Genomic DNA, 20,376 nt, shown 5'->3' with positions numbered 1-20,376 from the left:
GGGTCCCAAACTTCAGTATAGCGCAGAACTCCTCTTCCCACAATCGCATACAAGATTTCTCCCTCGCCTCCCTGATATTCTGGAACGCTCTGCCCCAACAAATCAGACTCACATACCATGGAAATGTGACGCCCTGGGCAAGCCAGGGGTCACAGGTCACACACCACCACACCCTGCATCCCAGTTAGGAACACCAAAGCTACTAAAACCCTTGTTGCCTTCCTCCAGGGGCTGATGTTCACACCAGGGGGTGGGCCAGGCGGTTGGCTCCGCCCACCGAGGAGTACACAGCCCTGGAGGCGGGAGAACCAGAGGAGATTAGCTCAGGGGGAGCTTGAGTGAGGAGCTAAGTGAAGGAGTAAACAGTGGAGTTCAAGTTTAGAAAGTGAAGTAAAGTAGCAGTGAAGTGGTAGTGGAGCAAAGAAGAAAAGGAGTAAAAGTGAGCGTAGAAAGCCCTGAAGTTGGTCCGGCTAAGTGCAGGACAGTGACAGCAAGGTCAGCAACAGCGGTGATTGTCTGGAGGGGGACTGCTCGGAGGTTGCTGGAAGGACCACGGACGGGTAGTGGCCCGGCGGTCTGGAGCAGTATACGAAGGACAGTCAGCACCAGGGCAGGGGCCTCTCGGACCCCGGCAAGGCTAGGAGTCGCCATAATTTGCCAAATCCGTCAGTGAAGGGGACGTCTGTCTCCAAACAACCAAGTCCCGACTGAAGGCAAAAGTCCAACCATTAAGGAGGAACACCGCCAAGGCACCAGTTCCTCGGGGCCAGCGTCTGCGGGCAAAGCAGGGCTCCTCCGGCCCATATCCAAGCCGGGGAGCGGGTTACCGGTGGGAACCCATCGCTACCAACACAGAAACACTAGGTGCAGGTCAAAGGGACATCACCGTTACCTACTGGGAGAGCAAGTGCAGCCGTCCGTGGAAACCATCTTTCCAGCCGTGTGGTTTACCGAAAAACTGTGTCAACGTCTCAGGCTGAGTGAGTACCACAGTGCTGCAAGGCACCGCGCTGCCCCCGCGTCCCTGCGCCCACCAAGCCCTGCATCTCCCATCTCATCACTGGGCCCCGAGATCACCAACCCCTACCCACGGAGGGGCAACACAACAACTGGCTGCTCCATACCACTCTTCCCGGGATCCCCATACAGAGCAGCGGTGGTGCCAATAAATCACCACAACCGTGGGTGGCGTCACGGACAATAAACCATCCCTACACCCAACAACCCCCTTTCACTCACGGGCGAGGAGCGCCGCTAGAGTCCCCGGGATCCGGCTCATCGCTCGAGCCACCGAGCAGCAGCAGGCCGCAGCAGCCGCGGCAGCCGGACCCGAGCAGCAGTGGGAGAGCGCGGCGTCCCCTCCTCCGCCCGCGACAGAAAGATTCCAAATGAACCTAAAGACCCACCTCTTCCGACAAGCCTACAACCTACAACAATCCTCAGACCACTGTACCACCATATGACCAGCTCTGTCCTTACCTACTGTATCCTCACCAATCTGCTGTAGACTGTGAGCCCTCATGGGCAGGGTCCTCTCCTCCTCCTGTAGACTGTGAGCCCTCGCGGGCAGGGTCCTCTCTTCTAGTGTAGACTGTGAGCCCTCATGGGCAGGGTCCTCTCCTCCTCCTGTAGACTGTGAGCCCTCGCGGGCAGGGTCCTCTCTTCTACTGTAGACTGTGAGCCCTCGTGGGCAGGGTTCTCTCTCCTCCTGTACACTGTGAGCCCTCAGGGGCAGGGTCCTCTCCTCCTCCTGTAGACTGTGAGCCCTTGCGGGCAGGGTCCTCTCTTCTACTGTAGACTGTGAGCCCTCGTGGGCAGGGTCCTCTCTCCTCCTGTTCACTGTGAGCCCTCGTGGGCAGGGTCCTCTCTCCTCCTGTAGACTGTGAACCCTTGTGGGCAGGGTCCTCTCTCCTCCTGTAAACTGTGATCCCTTGTGGGCAGGGTCCTCTCCCTCCTGTAGACTGTGAGCCCTCGTGGGCAGGGTCCTCTCCTCCTGTAGACTGTGAGCCCTCGCGGGCAGGGTCCTCTCCTCCTGTAGACTGTGAGCCCTCCCAGGCAGGGTCCTCTCCTCCTGTAGACTGTGAGCCCTCCCAGGCAGGGTCCTCTCCTCCTGTAGACTGTGAGCCCTCCCAGGCAGGGTCCTCTCCTCCTGTAGACTGTGAGCCCTCCCAGGCAGGGTCCTCTCCTCCTGTAGACTGTGATCCCTCCCAGGCAGGGTCCTCTCCTCCTGTAGACTGTGATCCCTCACAGGCAGGGTCCTCTCTCCTCCTGTAGACTGTGATCCCTCATGGGCAGGGTCCTCTCCTCCTGTAGACTGTGAGCCCTCCCAGGCAGGGTCCTCTCTCCTCCTGTAGACTGTGAGCCCTCCCAGGCAGGGTTCTCTCTCCTCCTGTAGACTGTGAGCCCTCCCAGGCAGGGTCCTCTCCTCCTGTAGACTGTGATCCCTCCCAGGCAGGGTCCTCTCTCCTCCTGTAGACTGTGAGCCCTCATGGGCAGGGTCCTCTCCTCCTGTAGACTGTGAGCCCTCGCGGGCAGGGTCCTCTCTTCTACTGTAGACTGTGAGCCCTCATGGGCAGAGTCCTCTCCTCCTCCTGTAGACTGTGAGCCCTCGCGGGCAGGGTCCTCTCTTCTACTGTAGACTGTGAGCCCTCGTGGGCAGGGTCCTCTCTCCTCCTGTACACTGTGAGCCCTCAGGGGCAGGGTCCTCTCCTCCTCCTGTAGACTGTGAGCCCTTGCGGGCAGGGTCCTGTCTTCTACTGTAGACTGTGAGCCCTCGTGGGCAGGGTCCTCTCTCCTCCTGTACACTGTGATCCCTTGTGGGCAGGGTCCTCTCTCCTCCTGTAGACTGTGAGCCCTCGTGGGAAGGGTCCTCTCCTCCTGTAGACTGTGAGCCCTCGTGGGCAGGGTCCTCTCCTCCTGTAGACTGTGAGCCCTCGCGGGCAGGGTCCTCTCCTCCTGTAGACTGTGAGCCCTCCCAGGCAGGGTCCTCTCCTCCTGTAGACTGTGAGCCCTCCCAGGCAGGGTCCTCTCCTCCTGTAGACTGTGAGCCCTCCCAGGCAGGGTCCTCTCCTCCTGTAGACTGTGAGCCCTCCCAGGCAGGGTCCTCTCCTCCTGTAGACTGTGATCCCTCATGGGCAGGGTCCTCTCTCCTCCTGTAGACTGTGATCCCTCACAGGCAGGGTCCTCTCTCCTCCTGTAGACTGTGATCCCTCATGGGCAGGGTCCTCTCTCCTCCTGTAGACTGTGATCCCTCCCAGGCAGGGTCCTCTCTCCTCCTGTAGACTGTGATCCCTCATGGGCAGGGTCCTCTCTCCTCCTGTAGACTGTGATCCCTCCCAGGCAGGGTTCTCTCTCCTCCTGTAGACTGTGATCCCTCCCAGGTAGGGTCCTCTCTCCTCCTGTAGACTGTGATCCCTCCCAGGCAGGGTCCTCTCCTCCTGTAGACTGTGAGCCCTCGCGGGCAGGGTCCTCTCCTCCTGTAGACTGTGAGCCCTCCCAGGCAGGGTCCTCTCCTCCTGTAGACTGTGAGCCCTCCCAGGCAGGGTCCTCTCCTCCTGTAGACTGTGAGCCCTCCCAGGCAGGGTCCTCTCCTCCTGTAGACTGTGAGCCCTCCCAGGCAGGGTCCTCTCCTCCTGTAGACTGTGAGCCCTCCCAGGCAGGGTCCTCTCCTCCTGTAGACTGTGATCCCTCACAGGCAGGGTCCTCTCTCCTCCTGTAGACTGTGATCCCTCCCAGGCAGGGTCCTCTCTCCTCCTGTAGACTGTGATCCCTCATGGGCAGGGTCCTCTCTCCTCCTGTAGACTGTGATCCCTCCCAGGTAGGGTCCTCTCTCCTCCTGTAGACTGTGATCCCTCCCAGGTAGGGTCCTCTCCTCCTGTAGACTGTGAGCCCTCGTGGGCAGGGTCCTCTCTCCTCCTGTAGACTGTGATCCCTCATGGGCAGGGTCCTCTCCTCCTGTAGACTGTGATCCCTCCCAGGTAGGGTCCTCTCTCCTCCTGTAGACTGTGATCCCTCCCAGGTAGGGTCCTCTCTCCTTCTGTACCAGACTGTGCCTCGTATTGTTCATGATTATTGTATTTGTTTAAATGTATACCCTTTTGAATTGTAAAGTGCCATGGAATAAATGGCACTATAAGAATAAGTAATAATAACAACTGATGTCCCCGTTCCACCCTGGCCACAGGAGCGTGGCTTACAGCCGTGGACTTGAGCAATTGGTCACAAATGCTCCCGTCTGCTATATATATATATACAGTATGTGGAATTGCCACAAAGTGTTTTTTTATGGAGTAAATCCGCTGTTCTCTTGAATCTAGAGTTTATTTTTTGGTCTATGCACCTCTGTTCCCAAGATACAGCCAACCTATTTCTTGTAAATCTAGTCTTGTTAGCCAAGGGGGTGTGGTCCTCAAGAAGAAATCCATGCCCATTTGTTAACACAACATGCAAAAGTAGAGGAGGCCATATCTTGGGATGGGAGAGGAGCAGGAACAAAAGAAAAGCGTTCCCGGATTCAGGAGAACAGCGGCATTTACAGCAGAGAGAACCTAATGACATCGTTATGGCTGGGAACAGATGAGCTGCCAATGAAGGCTCCCGCTCATTACCTCCTGACCAGTCAGGGGAGAATGGGGACATAAGATCGCAGTGGGGTCCTCTACCAGACTGATATATATTATGTATTTTTTTGTAGGCTGGAATCTCCCTTTTAGAGAAGGATTTCCATCATTTCATGTAGGACACATCCACAAGTCTTCAGCACTGCCAATATAGGAGACACAAATGCCCGGCTGGTGAGGGCGGCATCACCCTCTATAGCGGTATCGCCCTCTATAGCGGTGTCCTCCAGCTATTGGGCCGGTATCGCCCTCTATAGCGGTGTCCTCCAGCTATTGGGCCGGTATCGCCCTCTATAGCGGTGTCCTCCAGCTATTGGGCCGGTATCGCCCTCTATAGCGGTGTCCTCCAACTATTGGGCCGGTATCGCCCTCTATAGCGGTGTCCTCCAGCTATTGGGCCGGTATCGCCCTCTATAGCGGTGTGTGGAGGAGCACTGGAGCTCCTCTGTCCTCTGGCTGATGGGCTTCACAGTGGAGCCTTTATTCCAGCTGACCCCAGCACTGAGCGCTGTGATTTCTGGAGCCATGCCATTGTATTGTATCTGCCCGATGCCAGCACTTTCCTTTACACTCCGCTTGTGGCTCAGCAGGAGGAGGACTGGAGCGGTGGTGTCTGGAGAAGGTAAACACAGCTGAGCGCTCATCCATAATTCAGCATGTTCTGATCCACTTCTACCCGGGGAGAAGTGACGTGAGCCGCAGTCACCAACAACCAGTGGAAAGTTACAGGCGTCTGCCAAAGCACTGAGGTCCCAGTCCAACTAAAGCAGAGCCCCTGCCAAATACTGCAAGTTTAACATCAAAGTTCAAGAACCTCACTGTACTTTACATGAAAGTTTTTTCAAATACCAAAAATTATACTTCAGAGCTGCATTCAAAAATTCTGCAAGTCTCAGGTCCTCTCTGGCTGCTGGACCTGGCTTCTCTCTGCTGCCCCCTACTGGTTCAGCCACTGTATACACTACATTTACAGCAATGCAATGCAGCAGAGCGCACCGTGCTATGGGCTCATTCAAGAGGTCAGTGCTGAAGGATTTAGAGTGGCAGCTGTGCCGAGTTCAGACTCAGTCAACAGATCCGTCACACCAAAAGATGCCGCACACCAAAAAAGATGCCGCACACTCAAAAAGATGCCGCACACCCAAAAAGATGCCGCACACCAAAAAAGATGCCGCACACCAAAAAATGATGCCGCACACCAAAAAATGATGCCGCACACCAAAAAATGATGCCGCACACCAAAAAATGATGCCGCACACCAAAAAAAGATGCCGCACACCAAAAAAAGATGCCGCACACCAAAAGATCCCACACACCTCAGCTTTTCATAGTAGGAGCTGGAGGCAGTGGGGTAGTGTGGCTTGCCAGCACCCAGGGCAAGGGAAGTATCTTTCACCCCTAACCTCTGGACAGTAAGGCCCTTCCATCAGTCCAGTATTTATCTCCCAAGCACACGTATTGTATTTTGAAAATAACCCCCCCCCCCCCCAAAAAAAAAACAAACAAAAAAAACCTCAATTTACATCTGAGTCCTATAGGGGGACTTAGACTCCATAACAAAATCATCCCTGCAGTGTAGTTCTCATTTGCTTAGTTAAAGCACCACTCCGGCGTTATTTATTTCAATGCTGTAGTGGCGCTTTAAACCTAAGTCCCTTGCCCAATGTCATATACTTCATTTTTCAGCGCCGCTTCATTCTTGTTCCCGCAGCTTTTAACTGTCCAGAAGTCAAACGTTACATCACATTGTCTCAATACATAAGAGCCAGGGCAAGGCTCTCATAGACTTGCATTGGAGTTGTGACCTCCGGCCCGCTTCGTGAAACACTGGAGCTGCCGGGAGGTCACAAAAATCGCTGGAGACCACCAGGACAGACACTGGAAAAAGGTGAAGGCAGCGGCAGATGAGTACATGACAGTTGTTTATTTTGCACTTTTTAACGCAACTATTAATTTTAACTTTGCCTTAAAGGGAATCTGTCACCAGGTTTTTGCTCCCTCCTCTGAGAGCAGCATAATGTTGAGACAGGCACCCTGATTCCAGCGATGTGTCACTTACTGAGCTGTTTGCTTGTCCTTTTGATAAAAGCTATGTTTTCTCTGCTGCAGATTTAACAGTTATACAGAGTCATGAATATGCTGGACTAGGTGTAGCATGCCAAGTAGTCCTGTAATGATAATCTACTGCTGATTAAACTGAGATTTTATCAAAACTACACGAAGCAGCTCAGTAAGTGACACATCACTGGAATCAGGATCTCTACCCCTACGTTATGCTGCTCTCAGATTACGTGGCAAAAACCAGATTCCCTTTAAATCTTGCATTATTTAGGGTTGGAAAAAGTGTTTAAAAACTTAAAAAAAGGAATCTGTCAGCATGGGCATCACCAGCATGAATTATAGACTGGCCACAGGAGTGCAGCCAAGTATGTTTTCAGCCAGGTATGAGAAAACCATTTAGGAGGTGGCCATGAACCGTAGAGAGACCAGATGAGTCGGATCTGGTTCTAGGCCGGATTCTCCACTCCAGGTGATTGACAGATCTCGCCCTATGTACATACAGGGAGGAATCCAGCAGGGGGCGGTATCACAATCACCTCCTATCTCTCCATGGCCGGCGTTTCAGACAAAACCTACTTTGCCATAATCGTGCAGCCAGGCTCGGATTCATGCTGCATGTGGTTTGGGCAGCGTGAATCATGTGACATGTTCCCTTTAAATTGTATTATATTAGGGTTTCATTTTTTTATTATTTATTATTTTTTTTTTAACAGGGGACACATTTTTAAAATTCGGACCGCTTTTCTAAAAGGTCCCTGTCTAACCTCTCACAAAAGGAAAAATTAGCACGGCACACGATTCAGAAAGAAGTGGGTGAGAGGAGTTTATCCTTAGCTGCTGTGCTCTGCATAGGCAGTAACAGATGACAAAACCTCACTTTGTTGGGGTGCATTCAGACGCCTGTATAAATGAATGGCCGCTGGTCCATATATTTCTATGAAGCTGTCACGCTTGGGTCGGGAGACTTGCAGCCAGTCACTATTGTGCAATCTTGAACCGATTTATACAGACGTCTGAATGCACCCTTGCACTGGCGGGCACGGACAGAAAAAAGCTGCTGTGCAAGAACATTATATGGGCCCTTTACAGCCCAAGTGCTCATAAATATGCACAATTCCACCTGCTCTGGAGGTAGAAATGGCCCCTTACCTCTCGGACCCCTGTGTGGCCGCACCAATAGTATGCCCGCCCCTGCACTGAGGGCTTTGTCATCTTGCCAGCCGCCCAGTGGGCACTCACAGCAACCAGCAGCCTTTCCAAGAAGAAACAATGGGGGCATAATTTTGTACCACCATAGAATTTGGGAGTCCCTGTACTCCGTATGCTGTGCCTCTGGCTGGAGGCAATATGGAGTCTATGTGCAATCTTCCATCTTCGGTGCGGGCACAGCCGGACTGCCATGTGTTGCGGACCCTTGCTCCGTCAGGCGGCTGCTTGGGCATGTTGGGAAGTGCTGCAGGTGGTTGATCCCGGCTTTAGATCATTGCAGGTACAGGTAATCTACCCCAATTACAGGCTCAGGGCTGCAGTGATAATCCCTGTATATGCAGCATCAGCAATGGCCAGTTCTTATTCATCAAGGTGTAACAGGAAAGTGGTATTTTCAGAAATGAGCACAGGGATTATCTGCAGACACCGATGCACAGGGGAGTCCTAACGGTGACTAATGTCCTGACCGAGGCCGGGATTACCTTCACTTTACAAGAATTCCTATTAATATGCTGCAATGTGGTGCGGGGCGGCGGGCGTGGGTGAGGTGTGCGTCTCTTGTGCCCCGGCATGCTACATGAAAGAGAAGGGGGTCCTGGCTGGGTGCGTGGACTTCCGCTACAGAGGAGGTGCTGTTTTGTCCCGGTCCGGTAAATTTTCTGAGTTGTAAATTCCATGGCGCTACTTCTAGGTGTCCCATCTCAGGACCTGTCCCACTCGGTTGCTTAGTCCTTCCGTCAGTCCTCTGTCCTGTCTCCACCAGATCATTGTCTCTCGGTTAGTGCTCTCTTTCCAGGATCTCGCCATCCTTTGCCTTGGTCTCCTCTCCCCCTAGAATCACCCACATCAGGTGGCCTCGTCAACTAACCAGACCTTAGGTAACTCTCTGTCACATGCTGGGCCCTATCTGATATTCCTACAGGACACTTCTCCCACTGTGGGCCAATCCTGGTCCAGTACCTTTTCTGAGGTGTGTACTCCTGGGCCGTACTGCTAGGTGTCCAGTCTCAGGACGCGTCCCACTCGGTCACTTAATCCTTCTATCACTCCTATACACCGTCTCTACCAGATCATAGTCTCTCGGTTAGTGCTCTCTTTCCAGGATCTCGCCATCCTTTGCCTTGGTCTCCTCTCCCCCTAGGATCACCCACGTCATGTGGCCTCGTCAACTAACCAGACCTTAGGTCTCTCTCAGTCACACGCTGGGCCCTATCTGATGTTCCTACAGGACACTTCTCCCACTGTGGGCCAGTCCCGGTCCGGTACCTTTTCTGAGGTGTGTACTCCGGGGCCGTACTGCTAGGTGACCCGTCTCAGGACCCGTCCTACTTGGTCACTTAGTCCTTCTGTCAGTCCTCTGTCCCGTCTCCACCAGAATATGGTCTCTCGGTTAGTGCTCTCTTTCCAGGATCTCGCCATCCTTTGCCTTGGTCTCCTCTCCCCCTAGGATCACCCACGTTATGTGGCCTCGTCAACTAACCAGACCTTAGGTCTCTCTCTGTTAAACGCTGGGCCCTGTCTGATGTTCCTACAGGTCACATCTCCCACTGTGGGCCAATCCCAAATATTAACTGTGCCGTCGGCATAACACAATTCACATTACCAACACCTCACAACAACACTGGTGTCTTCAAAGGAAGACAATCTGCTCCGGGTCTGGGAATCTCACCTATATTACTGTTCTGTGCCGGATTATCAGGCTTTCTAGATTATCAGATTCCAGATTAAAGCTCCACAGCCGCCCTGCCCAAGTATGAAGCTCGTCATGCAGAGTATAAATGGTTAATCAGTTAACACTCCTGGAAATATTTATCGGCGAGCCTCAAACGTGATCACGTAACCTCGCTAACCGGTGGGGGGAGGGGGTATGCGTGACCGGGGCACTAGCAGTGAGGTATGAAAGGACAGTAATGGGTCCTACTGTAAATAGTCACATACACATGGCGAATATCACTGCCGTCCTAATGAAAGGCCAAGGGAAGCCATAAATTATAGGACACCGGAACGGAGAAATATAGGCAGGAAAACACACTGCAGTCACCATTCACAAACCTTAAAGGGTCCAAATTTTTTTTAATATCTCCCCCCCCCCCACTCAAAGAGACAGTGCCACTTCCGACCACAGGTTATGTGTGGTATTGCAACTCAGCCCAATTCTGGTTGTGAAAGCCAAACAGCCCAAGGAAGATGTGGCACGGATTCTGGAGAAGAAGCAGATGCTTTTTTTAAATCTTGTACAATCCCTTTAAATTTTTAAGAGAGGGACTACCGGTTCTGTAGACCCCTTTACACTGGGGTCTGTAGGTGCGGGATTCTGCAGGCTCCGATGTACCATTTGCTTTCATCTCAGTTTCCCGCTGGTTTTATACATTTATACTAATTAAGCGACTTGAATAGTGATCTGCGGTGTGAACACGAGCCGCATCTGCAGCGCCGGGGAGCCATCGTACCACTGTGATCCTGCCCGAAACAGCAGACGGGTCCCACAGGGCGATGGCAGCTGGTGGCAGTGAACCGCAGCGGCGGATTAGTGTCTACCTGCCAGATAGCGGGGGGGTCACTCACTGGACGCCTCCTAATAGTTTCGGGTTTTTGTTTTGTGTTTGCTTTTTTTTTTCAGTTTCAAAATGTCTTTGTTTTATTTCATTTTTTTGCTCAAATGAATTAAAGGTATTTCACCCTTCCAATTTCTACTAGATTATACCCCTGGGCAAAGGCATTGTGCACCGTACTACCCGCTGTATATACCCCTGCACAGAAGCATTGTGCACCGTACTACCCGCTGTATATACCCCTGCACAGAAGCATTGTGCACCGTACTGCCCGCTGTATATACCCCTGGACAGAGGCATTGTGCACTGTACTGCCCACTGTATACACCCCTGCACAGAAGCATTGTGCACCGTACTGCCCGCTGTATATACCCCTGGACAGAGGCATTGTGCACTGTACTGCCCGCTGTATATACCCCTGGGCAGAGGCATTATTATTGTGCACCGTACTGGCCGCTGTATATACCCCTGGGCAGAGGCTTTATTGTGCACCATACTGCCTTTTGTATATACCCCTGGGCAGAGGCTTTATTGTGTACCGTACTGCCCGCTGTATATACCCCTGGGCAGAGGCTATATTGTGCACCGTACTTCCCGCTGTATATACCCCTGGGCAAAGGTATTGTGCACCGTACTGCCCGCTGTATATACCCCTGGGCAGAGGCTTTATTGTGCACCGTACTGCCTGCTGTATATACCCCTGGGCAGAGGCTTTATTGTGCACCGTACTGCCTGCTGTATATACCCCTGGGCAGAGGCATTGTGCACCGTACTGCCTGCTGTATATACCCTTGGGCAGAGGCATTGTGCACCGTACTGCCCGCTGTATATTCCCCTAGGCAGAAGCATTGTGCACCGTACTTCCCGCTGTATATACCCCTGTGCAGAAAGCATTGTGCACTGTACTGCCCGCTGTATATACCCCTGGGCAGAGGCTTTATTCTGCACCGTACTGCCCACTGTATATACCCCTGGGCAGAGGCTATATTGTGCACCGTACTGCCCGCTGTATATACCCCTGGGCAGAGGCATTATTGTGCACCGTACTGCCCACTGTATATACCCCTGGGTTGAGGCTTTATTGTGCACCATACTGGCCGCTGTATATACCCCTGGGCAGAGGCTTTATTGTGCACTGTACTGCCCGCTGGATATACCCCTGGGCAGAGGCATTATTGTGCACCGTACTGCCCGCTGGATATACCCCTGGGCAGAGGCATTATTGTGCACCATACTGCCTGCTATATACCCCTGGGCAGAGGCATTGTGCACTGTACTGACCGCTGTATATATACCTGGGCAGAGGCATTGTGTACATACAGCAGGCAGCACAGTGCACAATGCCTCTGCCCAAAGGTATATACAGTGGTCAGCACAGTGCACAATGCCACTGCCCAGGAGTATATACAGTGATCAGTACAAAACACAATGCCTCTGCCCAGGGGTATATACAGCAGTCAGTATGGAGCACAAGACCGCTGCCCAGGGGTATAAACAGAGGTCAGTATGTGCCCAAACCCTTGTACCCAGTGGCATGTACAGCATTCTAAGGCCCTCCTCATTCCCGTGGCTTGCCAATCCATGAGTACCTTGTGGGTTCTTACACACACAGACAATTCCCTGTTGGCAAACTTACCACTGGACCCCCAGGGCCGGATACTGTACTTATTTGGGGCCCCTCTGCTGTTCGAGAGGAAAATTTAAAAAAATAAATAAAAATGTAGCTGTACTGACAGATGCATTTTCTGCAGAGTCGGGGACTTTTCACACTTGATTATGAGGAAGCAGCGGCCACGATGAGGATGACCCCCAGAAGTGCCCTCAACATCCTCCTGACAAGTCAATGTGCGGCTCAGCTCAGGAAGGGAGGGTGGGGGTTGTAGTTTTTAGCTCAGAAGCTGGAACACTCACTTGTGGACGTTTTCCAAGGCAAAGCCAGACTTACTGTCCTCGACATTATGGTGCACGGTGAGGCTACAGCCGAGGCAAAGCCATAGGAAATCAGAGCTGTGCGGGCAACTAAACCTATCGTCTGGTGCCAGTGACACCATCGGGGGTAGAGTTACCAACCAAGAATAAAGAATCCTTCTATTTCTAGTCCAGCATTTCGCTCCTGGTAAAGCGTCATCGTCTAAGTAATCGATCAATAGTAGAGATGCCAATGGAATTAATAGCGCTATATAAATAGATAAATATTATTATTATTATGAGCGAACCCGCAGATGTTCTAGACTTATTAAAAAAAAAAAGCTTGATTCGGGTCTGGACTTGAACCCGAACATCTGCTCGGACTCCGAACCCCATATAAGCCTAAGGGGGACCGGAACATTACCTGTAAAATAAAAGGGTTAAAGCAGGAGAAATATACTTACCAAGTCTCCTGGGCTCGGTAAGTATATTCTGGGCTTAGTGGCAGCTCCGAGCTGTCATTAATCCCTTATTACCCAGATTGCCACTGCACCAGGACGATCGGGAACAGCCAGGTATAGCGCCGGGATTGTTGCATCTAAATCGATGCAACAATTCGGGGGGTCCCAATAATCGTGGGCTTCCCAAGCCTGAGAATACCAGCTCCCAGCTGTCGGCTTTATCTTGGCTGGGCATTAAAATTGAAGGGGGGGGGGGGAGGGACCGCACATCGTTTTTTGTTTGTTTTCTTAATTATTTATTTAATTTATATTAAAAAAAAAAAAAAAGTTCCTCCAGGGCTATACACCATACTTGCCATCCAAAGCAAGACCGACGGGCAGATCTTTCAGGTGCCCTGTGTCCGGTCTGTGCCCACTCATCCCTGCACAATCCAGATCCACAGAGAATGTCCGTGAGGAGGATGGAAAGCTGCAGGATGAGGGCAGTGGCATGAGAGGGGCCTGGTCACGGGGCTGAACTATGTTAGTCACTGGACTGGGGTCTGATCTGGGGTCATACGGCCACTTGTGCTTCACATGTCGCAGGTTGTATGGGAGTGGGTACCCCTATAAAATAGGTAGGGACTTTACTGCATGTTCCCAAGCCTTAATGCCCAGTGCTCAACCACTGGTGACCAGATAGGCACGCTAGGACAAAACGGCTGTCGGAGGACGGCTCATTGCTCTAACATTATGTAAGGCACCTAATCTAAATAGTATAAAAACACACGAAAAAAGAGAAACTCTGCAAATCTGGTGAGAAGGAGCAACTGCTCTTTGCTGGAAGAGCTGCTGGCCATTTATATGCAGCGCCCGTCCGCCCCGGCACCAGTGCCATGTGCCCTATGTGTGCTTATATAATGGAGCCGCTATTGTGCCAGGTTGCTCCCTCGTTGTGGACACATCAGTTTTGGGCAGATGCCAAGTGTCAGGGTTACTACAGGGTATGACTGATTGCCAGGCCCCGGTGCCAGCTCACAGCGGACCGGCTGACTGTTTAATACCCGCTGCCGATAACATCACCGCAAGTGTAATAAACACGGGGGAACGACGCAGGGGGCTTCAAAGCTACCGGAGGTGAATGTATACAGGCTACGATAGGAAGAGCCGTCATCAAGGAATCCTCCAACTACTCAGATTATACAACATACAGTACAGCCGTTATCTGCAATATTCCAGAATCGTCGCTGCACTGGTCACTGGGGTTTTCTGGTATCACAACCGATATTAATACACTTGCATAAGGCTGAACTGCAATACCAGCTGTAGCCTATGGGAAAGGGTGGCGCTGTCCCGCATTGGCTCAATTTTGTAGTCTTTGAAATCAATCTGAATATAAGCCGACACATGAAATGGTTAATCAGGTCAAATAGAAGAGGAGCCGCTAAATGTTGGCAAATATATAAGCGTCTCATAGAGGGAATTTTAGCAAATTCTTACACAATTTTGCAATATAGTTTCTGCATTAGTTTTTTTCAGTTTTTAAGATCTTCGCTTGTGGCCATTTAATATCTTAAAGGGTTTGTCTCGCCTTCTGTCTTCATGAGCGCACCGCTGCTCTGCCTCCCGGCTTCCTGCTTTGCATGACACGAGGCGATCCTGATCACTAACAGTTAAGACATTGTACGATTGCACATCCGGCCCGTACCAGTGACCCGGAGCCTCAGAGGAGAGCGCAGAATAGTGACATCTTCTGCAAAAATGCTAGGATTCTATACTACTAGGGGGCTCGAGTCACTCCATTCTGAGCATCAAACTGTTCATTAGGAGCAACGAGCATGGTAGTGCCCGCTCATCACTAGTTACCAGTACAGAGCACCCGAGCATGGTAGTGCCCGCTCATCACTAGTTACCAGTACTGAGCACCTGACCATGGTAATGCCCGCTCATCACTAGTTACCAGTACTGAGCACTCGAGCATGGTAGTGCCCGCTCATCACTAGTTACCAGTACTGAGCACTCGAGCATGGTAGTGCCCGCTCATCACTAGTTACCAGTACTGAGCCCCCGAGCATGGTAGTGCCCGCTCATCACTAGTTACGAGTACAGAGCACCCGAGCATGGTAGTGCCCGCTCATCACTAGTTACCAGTACTGAGCACCCGAGCATGGTAGTGCCCGCTCATTACTAGTTACCAGTACTGAGCACCCGAGCATGGTAGTGCCCGCTCATCACTAGTTACCAGTACTGAGCACCGGAGCATGGTAGTGCCCGCTCATCACTAGTTACCAGTACTGAGCACCGGAGCATGGTAGTGCCCGCTCATCACTAGTTACCAGTACTGAGCACCGGAGCATGGTAGTGCCCGCTCATCACTAGTTACCAGTACTGAGCACCCGAGCATGGTAGTGCCCGCTCATCACTAGTTACCAGTACTGAGCACCCGAGCATGGTAGTGCCCGCTCATCACTAGTTACCAGTACTGAGCACCCGAGCATGGTAGTGCCCGCTCATCACTAGTTACCAGTACTGAGCACCGGAGCATGGTAGTGCCCGCTCATCACTAGTTACCAGTACTGAGCACCCGAGCATGGTAGTGCCCGCTCATCACTAGTTACCAGTACTGAGCACCCGAGCATGGTAGTGCCCGCTCATCACTAGTTACGGGTACTGAGCACCCGAGCATGGTAGTGCTCGCTCATCACTAGTTACGAGTACTGAGCACCCTGAGCATGGTAGTGCCCGCTCATCACTAGTTACCAGTACTGAGCACCCGAGCATGGTAGTGCCCGCTCATCACTAGTTACCAGTACTGAGCACCGGAGCATGGTAGTGCCTGCTCATCACTAGTTACCAGTACTGAGCACCCGAGCATGGTAGTGCCCGCTCATTACTAGTTACCAGTACTGAGCACCGGAGCATGGTAGTGCCCGCTCATCACTAGTTACCAGTACTGAGCACCGGAGCATGGTAGTGCCCGCTCATCACTAGTTACCAGTACTGAGCACCTGAGCATGGTAGTGCCCACTCATCACTAGTTACCAGTACAGAGCACCTGAGCATGGTAGTGCCCCCTCATCACTAGTTACGGGTACTGAGCACCCGAGCATGGTAGTGCCCGCTCATCACTAGTTACCAGTACAGAGCACCTGAGCATGGTAGTGTCCGCTCATCACTAGTTACCAGTACTGAGCACCGGAGCATGGTAGTGCCCGCTCATCACTAGTTACCAGTACTGAGCACCTGAGCATGGTAGTGCCCGCTCCTCACTAGTTACCAGTACTGAGCACCCGAGCATGGTAGTGCCCGCTCATCACTAGTTACCAGTACTGAGCACCCTGAGCATGGCAGTGCCCGCTCATTACTAGTTACCAGTACTGAGCACCGGAGCATGGTAGTGCCCGCTCATCACTAGTTACCAGTACTGAGCACCCGAGCATGGTAGTGCCCGCTCATCACTAGTTACCAGTACTGAGCACCCGAGCATGGTAGTGCCCGCTCATCACTAGTTACCAGTACTGAGCACCCGAGCATGGTAGTGCCCGCTCACCACTAGTTACCAGTACTGAGCACCCGAGCATGGTAGTGCCCGCTCATCACTAGTTACCAGTACAGAGCACCTGAGCATGGTAGTGCCCGCTCATCACTAGTTACAAGTATTGAGTACCCGAGCATGGTAGACCCCTTTTATCCGTCCTGACCACACAGGTGACAGTACGGTAATCAATCAGTTCTGCTTTGTAATGAGCTGCCCCTGTGTGATCAAGGACGATTGTTTTATTTTAGAAGTCATTAAGAATCCTTGTGAATGACAACAAGCAGAGATCTTAAAAACAGCAAGCGATTGATATTTCTTTTTGTATAATGGAATAACACTTATTTACTAAAAAGTGAATTTCCCCGCAGCTCGTCATAGCAGCCCAGCCTGCAGCGTGCACTGACAGGTAGCCGGAATTCATTAAATAAAAATATCAAGAACATTTAAATAAAAAAAAAAAAAAAGTTACCAATACCATTTTATCTTTTTAATCATCTGCAATGTTTTGTAACAATGTATCAGTGTGGACAGCGATGAACACTGCAACCACATACAGGTGTCTCCTGTCCTGGAGCCCAGGCTGATCTCACTGTTATTAAGAAGTGATACATTGTAACAACACATCAGCTGCGGGCACACGGTTGGGTCAGGACATCGAGCCTCAATCAAGACTATGAGGAGGTAACAATCAAGGATGAAAAGGATTTCTTGTACAGTCTATAAGAAGGCGGAAGCAAGCAGTGATCTTGAAAAGCATGAATACAGAACGTATATACAGTATGTCTGACTGCACAATGATGAATCTGGAGAGCGTTAATAAATCACCAGGAAACAAAGGAGCGGACATGTCCCCTATAGACCATGCACGGATTACTCCGAGACCCTCACCTCGACTTATCCTCTGCTTCTCTCCGGACAGGATCCCGGGGGTGTCAATCACGCTGATGCTCTCCAGGACGGGGTTGGGCAGCTGAGCACAAACAAACCTGCGGAACAGAGAACAAACCCTTAGAATAAGTGTATGTTATGGAGACGTTTATACGTGGGCATAGTAATACATAGATCACAGCAGCGCAGAGCATTTCAGGACAGCAGTGATCTGTCCATGTCATGAGGTTAGTGTGGACAGGGCTACATGTAACAAAGGAATAAGAGACGGGGAATAGAGACCTGTAGTGTAGAAAGAAGATGAATCGGGAATTTTCAGGAGCACAGAGTATTTCAGGAGAGGAGAGCGCTGATCTTATAGGGGGTCACAGAGATACAGAGGTAGGAGTAGGTCCCAGCAGCACAGAGGATTTCAGGAGAGGAGAGCGCTGATCTTATAGGGGGTCACAGAGATACAGAGGTAGGAGTAGGTCTCAGCAGCACAGAGGATTTCAGGAGAGGAGAGCGCTGATCTTATAGGGCGTTACAGGGATATATAAAGGAAGGAGCAGGTCCCAGCAGCACAGAGGATTTCAGGAGAGGAGAGCGCTGATCTTATAGGGCGTTAGAGAGATATATAAAGGAAGGAGCAGGTCCCAGCAGCACAGAGGATTTCAGGAGAGGAGAGCGCTGATCTAATTGGGGGTCACAGAGATCTAGAGGTAGGAGTAGGTCCCAGCAGCACAGAGGATTTCAGGAGAGGAGAGCGCTGATCTTATAGGGCGTTACAGGGATATATAAAGGAAGGAGCAGGTCCCAGCAGCACAGAGGATTTCAGGAGAGGAGAGCGCTGATCTTATAGGGCGTTAGAGAGATATATAAAGGAAGGAGCAGGTCCCAGCAGCACAGAGGATTTCAGGAGAGGAGAGCGCTGATCTAATTGGGGGTCACAGAGATCTAGAGGTAGGAGTAGGTCCCAGCAGCACAGAGGATTTCAGGAGAGGAGAGCGCTGATCTAATAGGGGGTCACAGAGATCTAGAGGAAGCAGTAGCTCCCAGCAGCACAAAGGATTTCAGGAGAGGAGAGCGCTGATCTAATAGGGGGTCACAGAAATACATAGAGGAAGGAGCAGGTCCCAGCAGCACAGAGGATTTCAGGAGAGGAGAGCGCTGATCTTATAGGGCGCCACAGGGATATATAAAGGAAGGAGCAGGTCCCAGCAGCACAGAGGATTTCAGGAGAGGAGAGCGCTGATGTTGTGGGATGTCACACACTGAAAGGAGGAGTAAAGTCACACAGCAGCACAGAGTATTTCAGAAGTGTGCTGATTTTGCGTTTGGGCAGTGACAGCCCATTCCTAGGACGTTCCATGCTTTAATTTTGTGCTATTGGCCTCTATAATTTGTAAAATTCTGGTGCTGGACACGTTGTATACTGCTCCAGTGAAGTAGAAAATGTACTGGCTGTTGATGGATCCTGCATGAATAGAGCGATCCTGTTACATAAGAAGTTGTCCCGTCCGCTGCCATCATACAATGTGTCACATGTCCGAAGATGTGGAGCCTGGGCTGACCTCCCAGCGAGGAGGGGACAGAGGGGCAGGGGGACAGAGGACTCCCAGCAATTATAACTACTTGTGTAATCCACCGGAAGAGAATGACCTCCATTATGGGAGCTAGAGAGGCAATCACCCAGCTTTCCCAGGCTCCTGATCTGCCAATGACCGGTGTGATAACACGCCTCTTGGAAACCTATGTGACAGCCCCCCCATCAGAGTGGAGACCCCGTCACTTCTATGGAGGAACGAGACCGAACCAGAGAAAAGCTCGGCAGAAGAAGAAGAAGAAGAGGGCTTTGTCATACATACAAACCCTTTAATGTACACAGCTCTCATGCAGAATTATGTGTCTCCATAGTTACTGACTGCCAGTAAACCCCGAGTATTGTCTTCACTCAATCCTCCTGTCCTTGTAATAAAACACTTGGAATTTAGTGGCTTTTACATGATAATGTCTAGAATGCTGCTGGTGCAGAGGTCTGCATAGGAGCTCTACACACAAACCAGTAACATATCTTTACCCAAAACTATAGACAAAATTTACTAAATACATGCACTGGAAAAAAAACAAAACCCAACAATAAAAGCTTGTTAAGTATTCCCTCCTTAAGAAGGGAATCTGTCACCAGGTTCTTGCTACCCCATCTGAGAGCAGCATAATGTAGAGGCAGAAATCCTGATACCAGCGATGTGTGAAAGATGGCTGAATAGGGTACATTACTACAGAATGGAGACAAGGATGGGCACATTACTACAGGATGGGGACAACGTTGGGCACATTACTACAGAATGGGGACATTACTACAGAATGGAGACAAGGATGGGCACATTACTACAGAATGGAGACAAGGATGGGCACATTACTACAGAATGGAGACAAGGATGGGCACATTACTACAGAATGGAGACAAGGATGGGCACATTACTACAGAATGGGGACATTACTACAGAATGGGGACATTACTACAGAATGGAGACAAGGATAGGCACATTACTACAGAATGGGGACATTACTACAGAATGGGGACATTACTACAGAATGGGGACATTACTACAGAATGGAGACAAGGATAGGCACATTACTACAGAATGGAGACAAGGATGGGCACATTACTACAGAATGGAGACAAGGATGGGCACATTACTACAGAATGGGGACATTACTACAGAATGGGGACATTACTACAGAATGGAGACAAGGATAGGCACATTACTACAGAATGGGGACATTACTACAGAATGGGGACATTACTACAGAATGGGGACATTACTACAGAATGGAGACAAGGATAGGCACATTACTACAGAATGGGCACATTACTACAGAATGGAGACAAGGATGGGCACATTACTACAGAATGGAGACAAGGATGGGCACAAGGATGGGTACATTACTACAGGATGGAGACAAGGATGGGCCCATTACTACAGGATGGGGACAAGCATGGGCCCATTAATAGAGAATGGAGACAAGGATGGGCACATTACTACAGAATGGGGACATTACTACACAATGGAGACAAGGATAGGCACAAGGATGGGTACATTACTACAGGATGGAGACAAGGATGGGCCCATTACTACAGGATGGGGACACTACTACAGAATGGAGACAAGGATGGG

General features: G+C 51.0%; 1 protein-coding gene across 2 annotated transcripts in view; it reads right to left on the bottom strand.

The window, feature by feature from the left end:
- EHD3 (EH domain containing 3) overlaps positions 1 to 20,376 on the bottom strand; it is a 67,276-nt gene that overhangs the window by 29,490 nt on the left and 17,410 nt on the right. For both annotated transcript variants that reach the window (XM_075339054.1, XM_075339055.1), the window contains exon 3: positions 17,216 to 17,313. In XM_075339054.1, coding sequence (XP_075195169.1) covers positions 17,216 to 17,313 — 98 coding nt within the window. The remainder of the gene's footprint in view (positions 1 to 17,215; positions 17,314 to 20,376) is intronic.

This window comes from Anomaloglossus baeobatrachus, chromosome 3, assembly GCF_048569485.1.
Source record: "Anomaloglossus baeobatrachus isolate aAnoBae1 chromosome 3, aAnoBae1.hap1, whole genome shotgun sequence".
In the NCBI taxonomy this organism is placed as follows: Eukaryota; Metazoa; Chordata; class Amphibia; order Anura; family Aromobatidae; genus Anomaloglossus; species Anomaloglossus baeobatrachus.
Note: the sequence above shows the minus strand (reverse complement) of the source record. Positions and strands in the feature narration are given on the sequence as shown.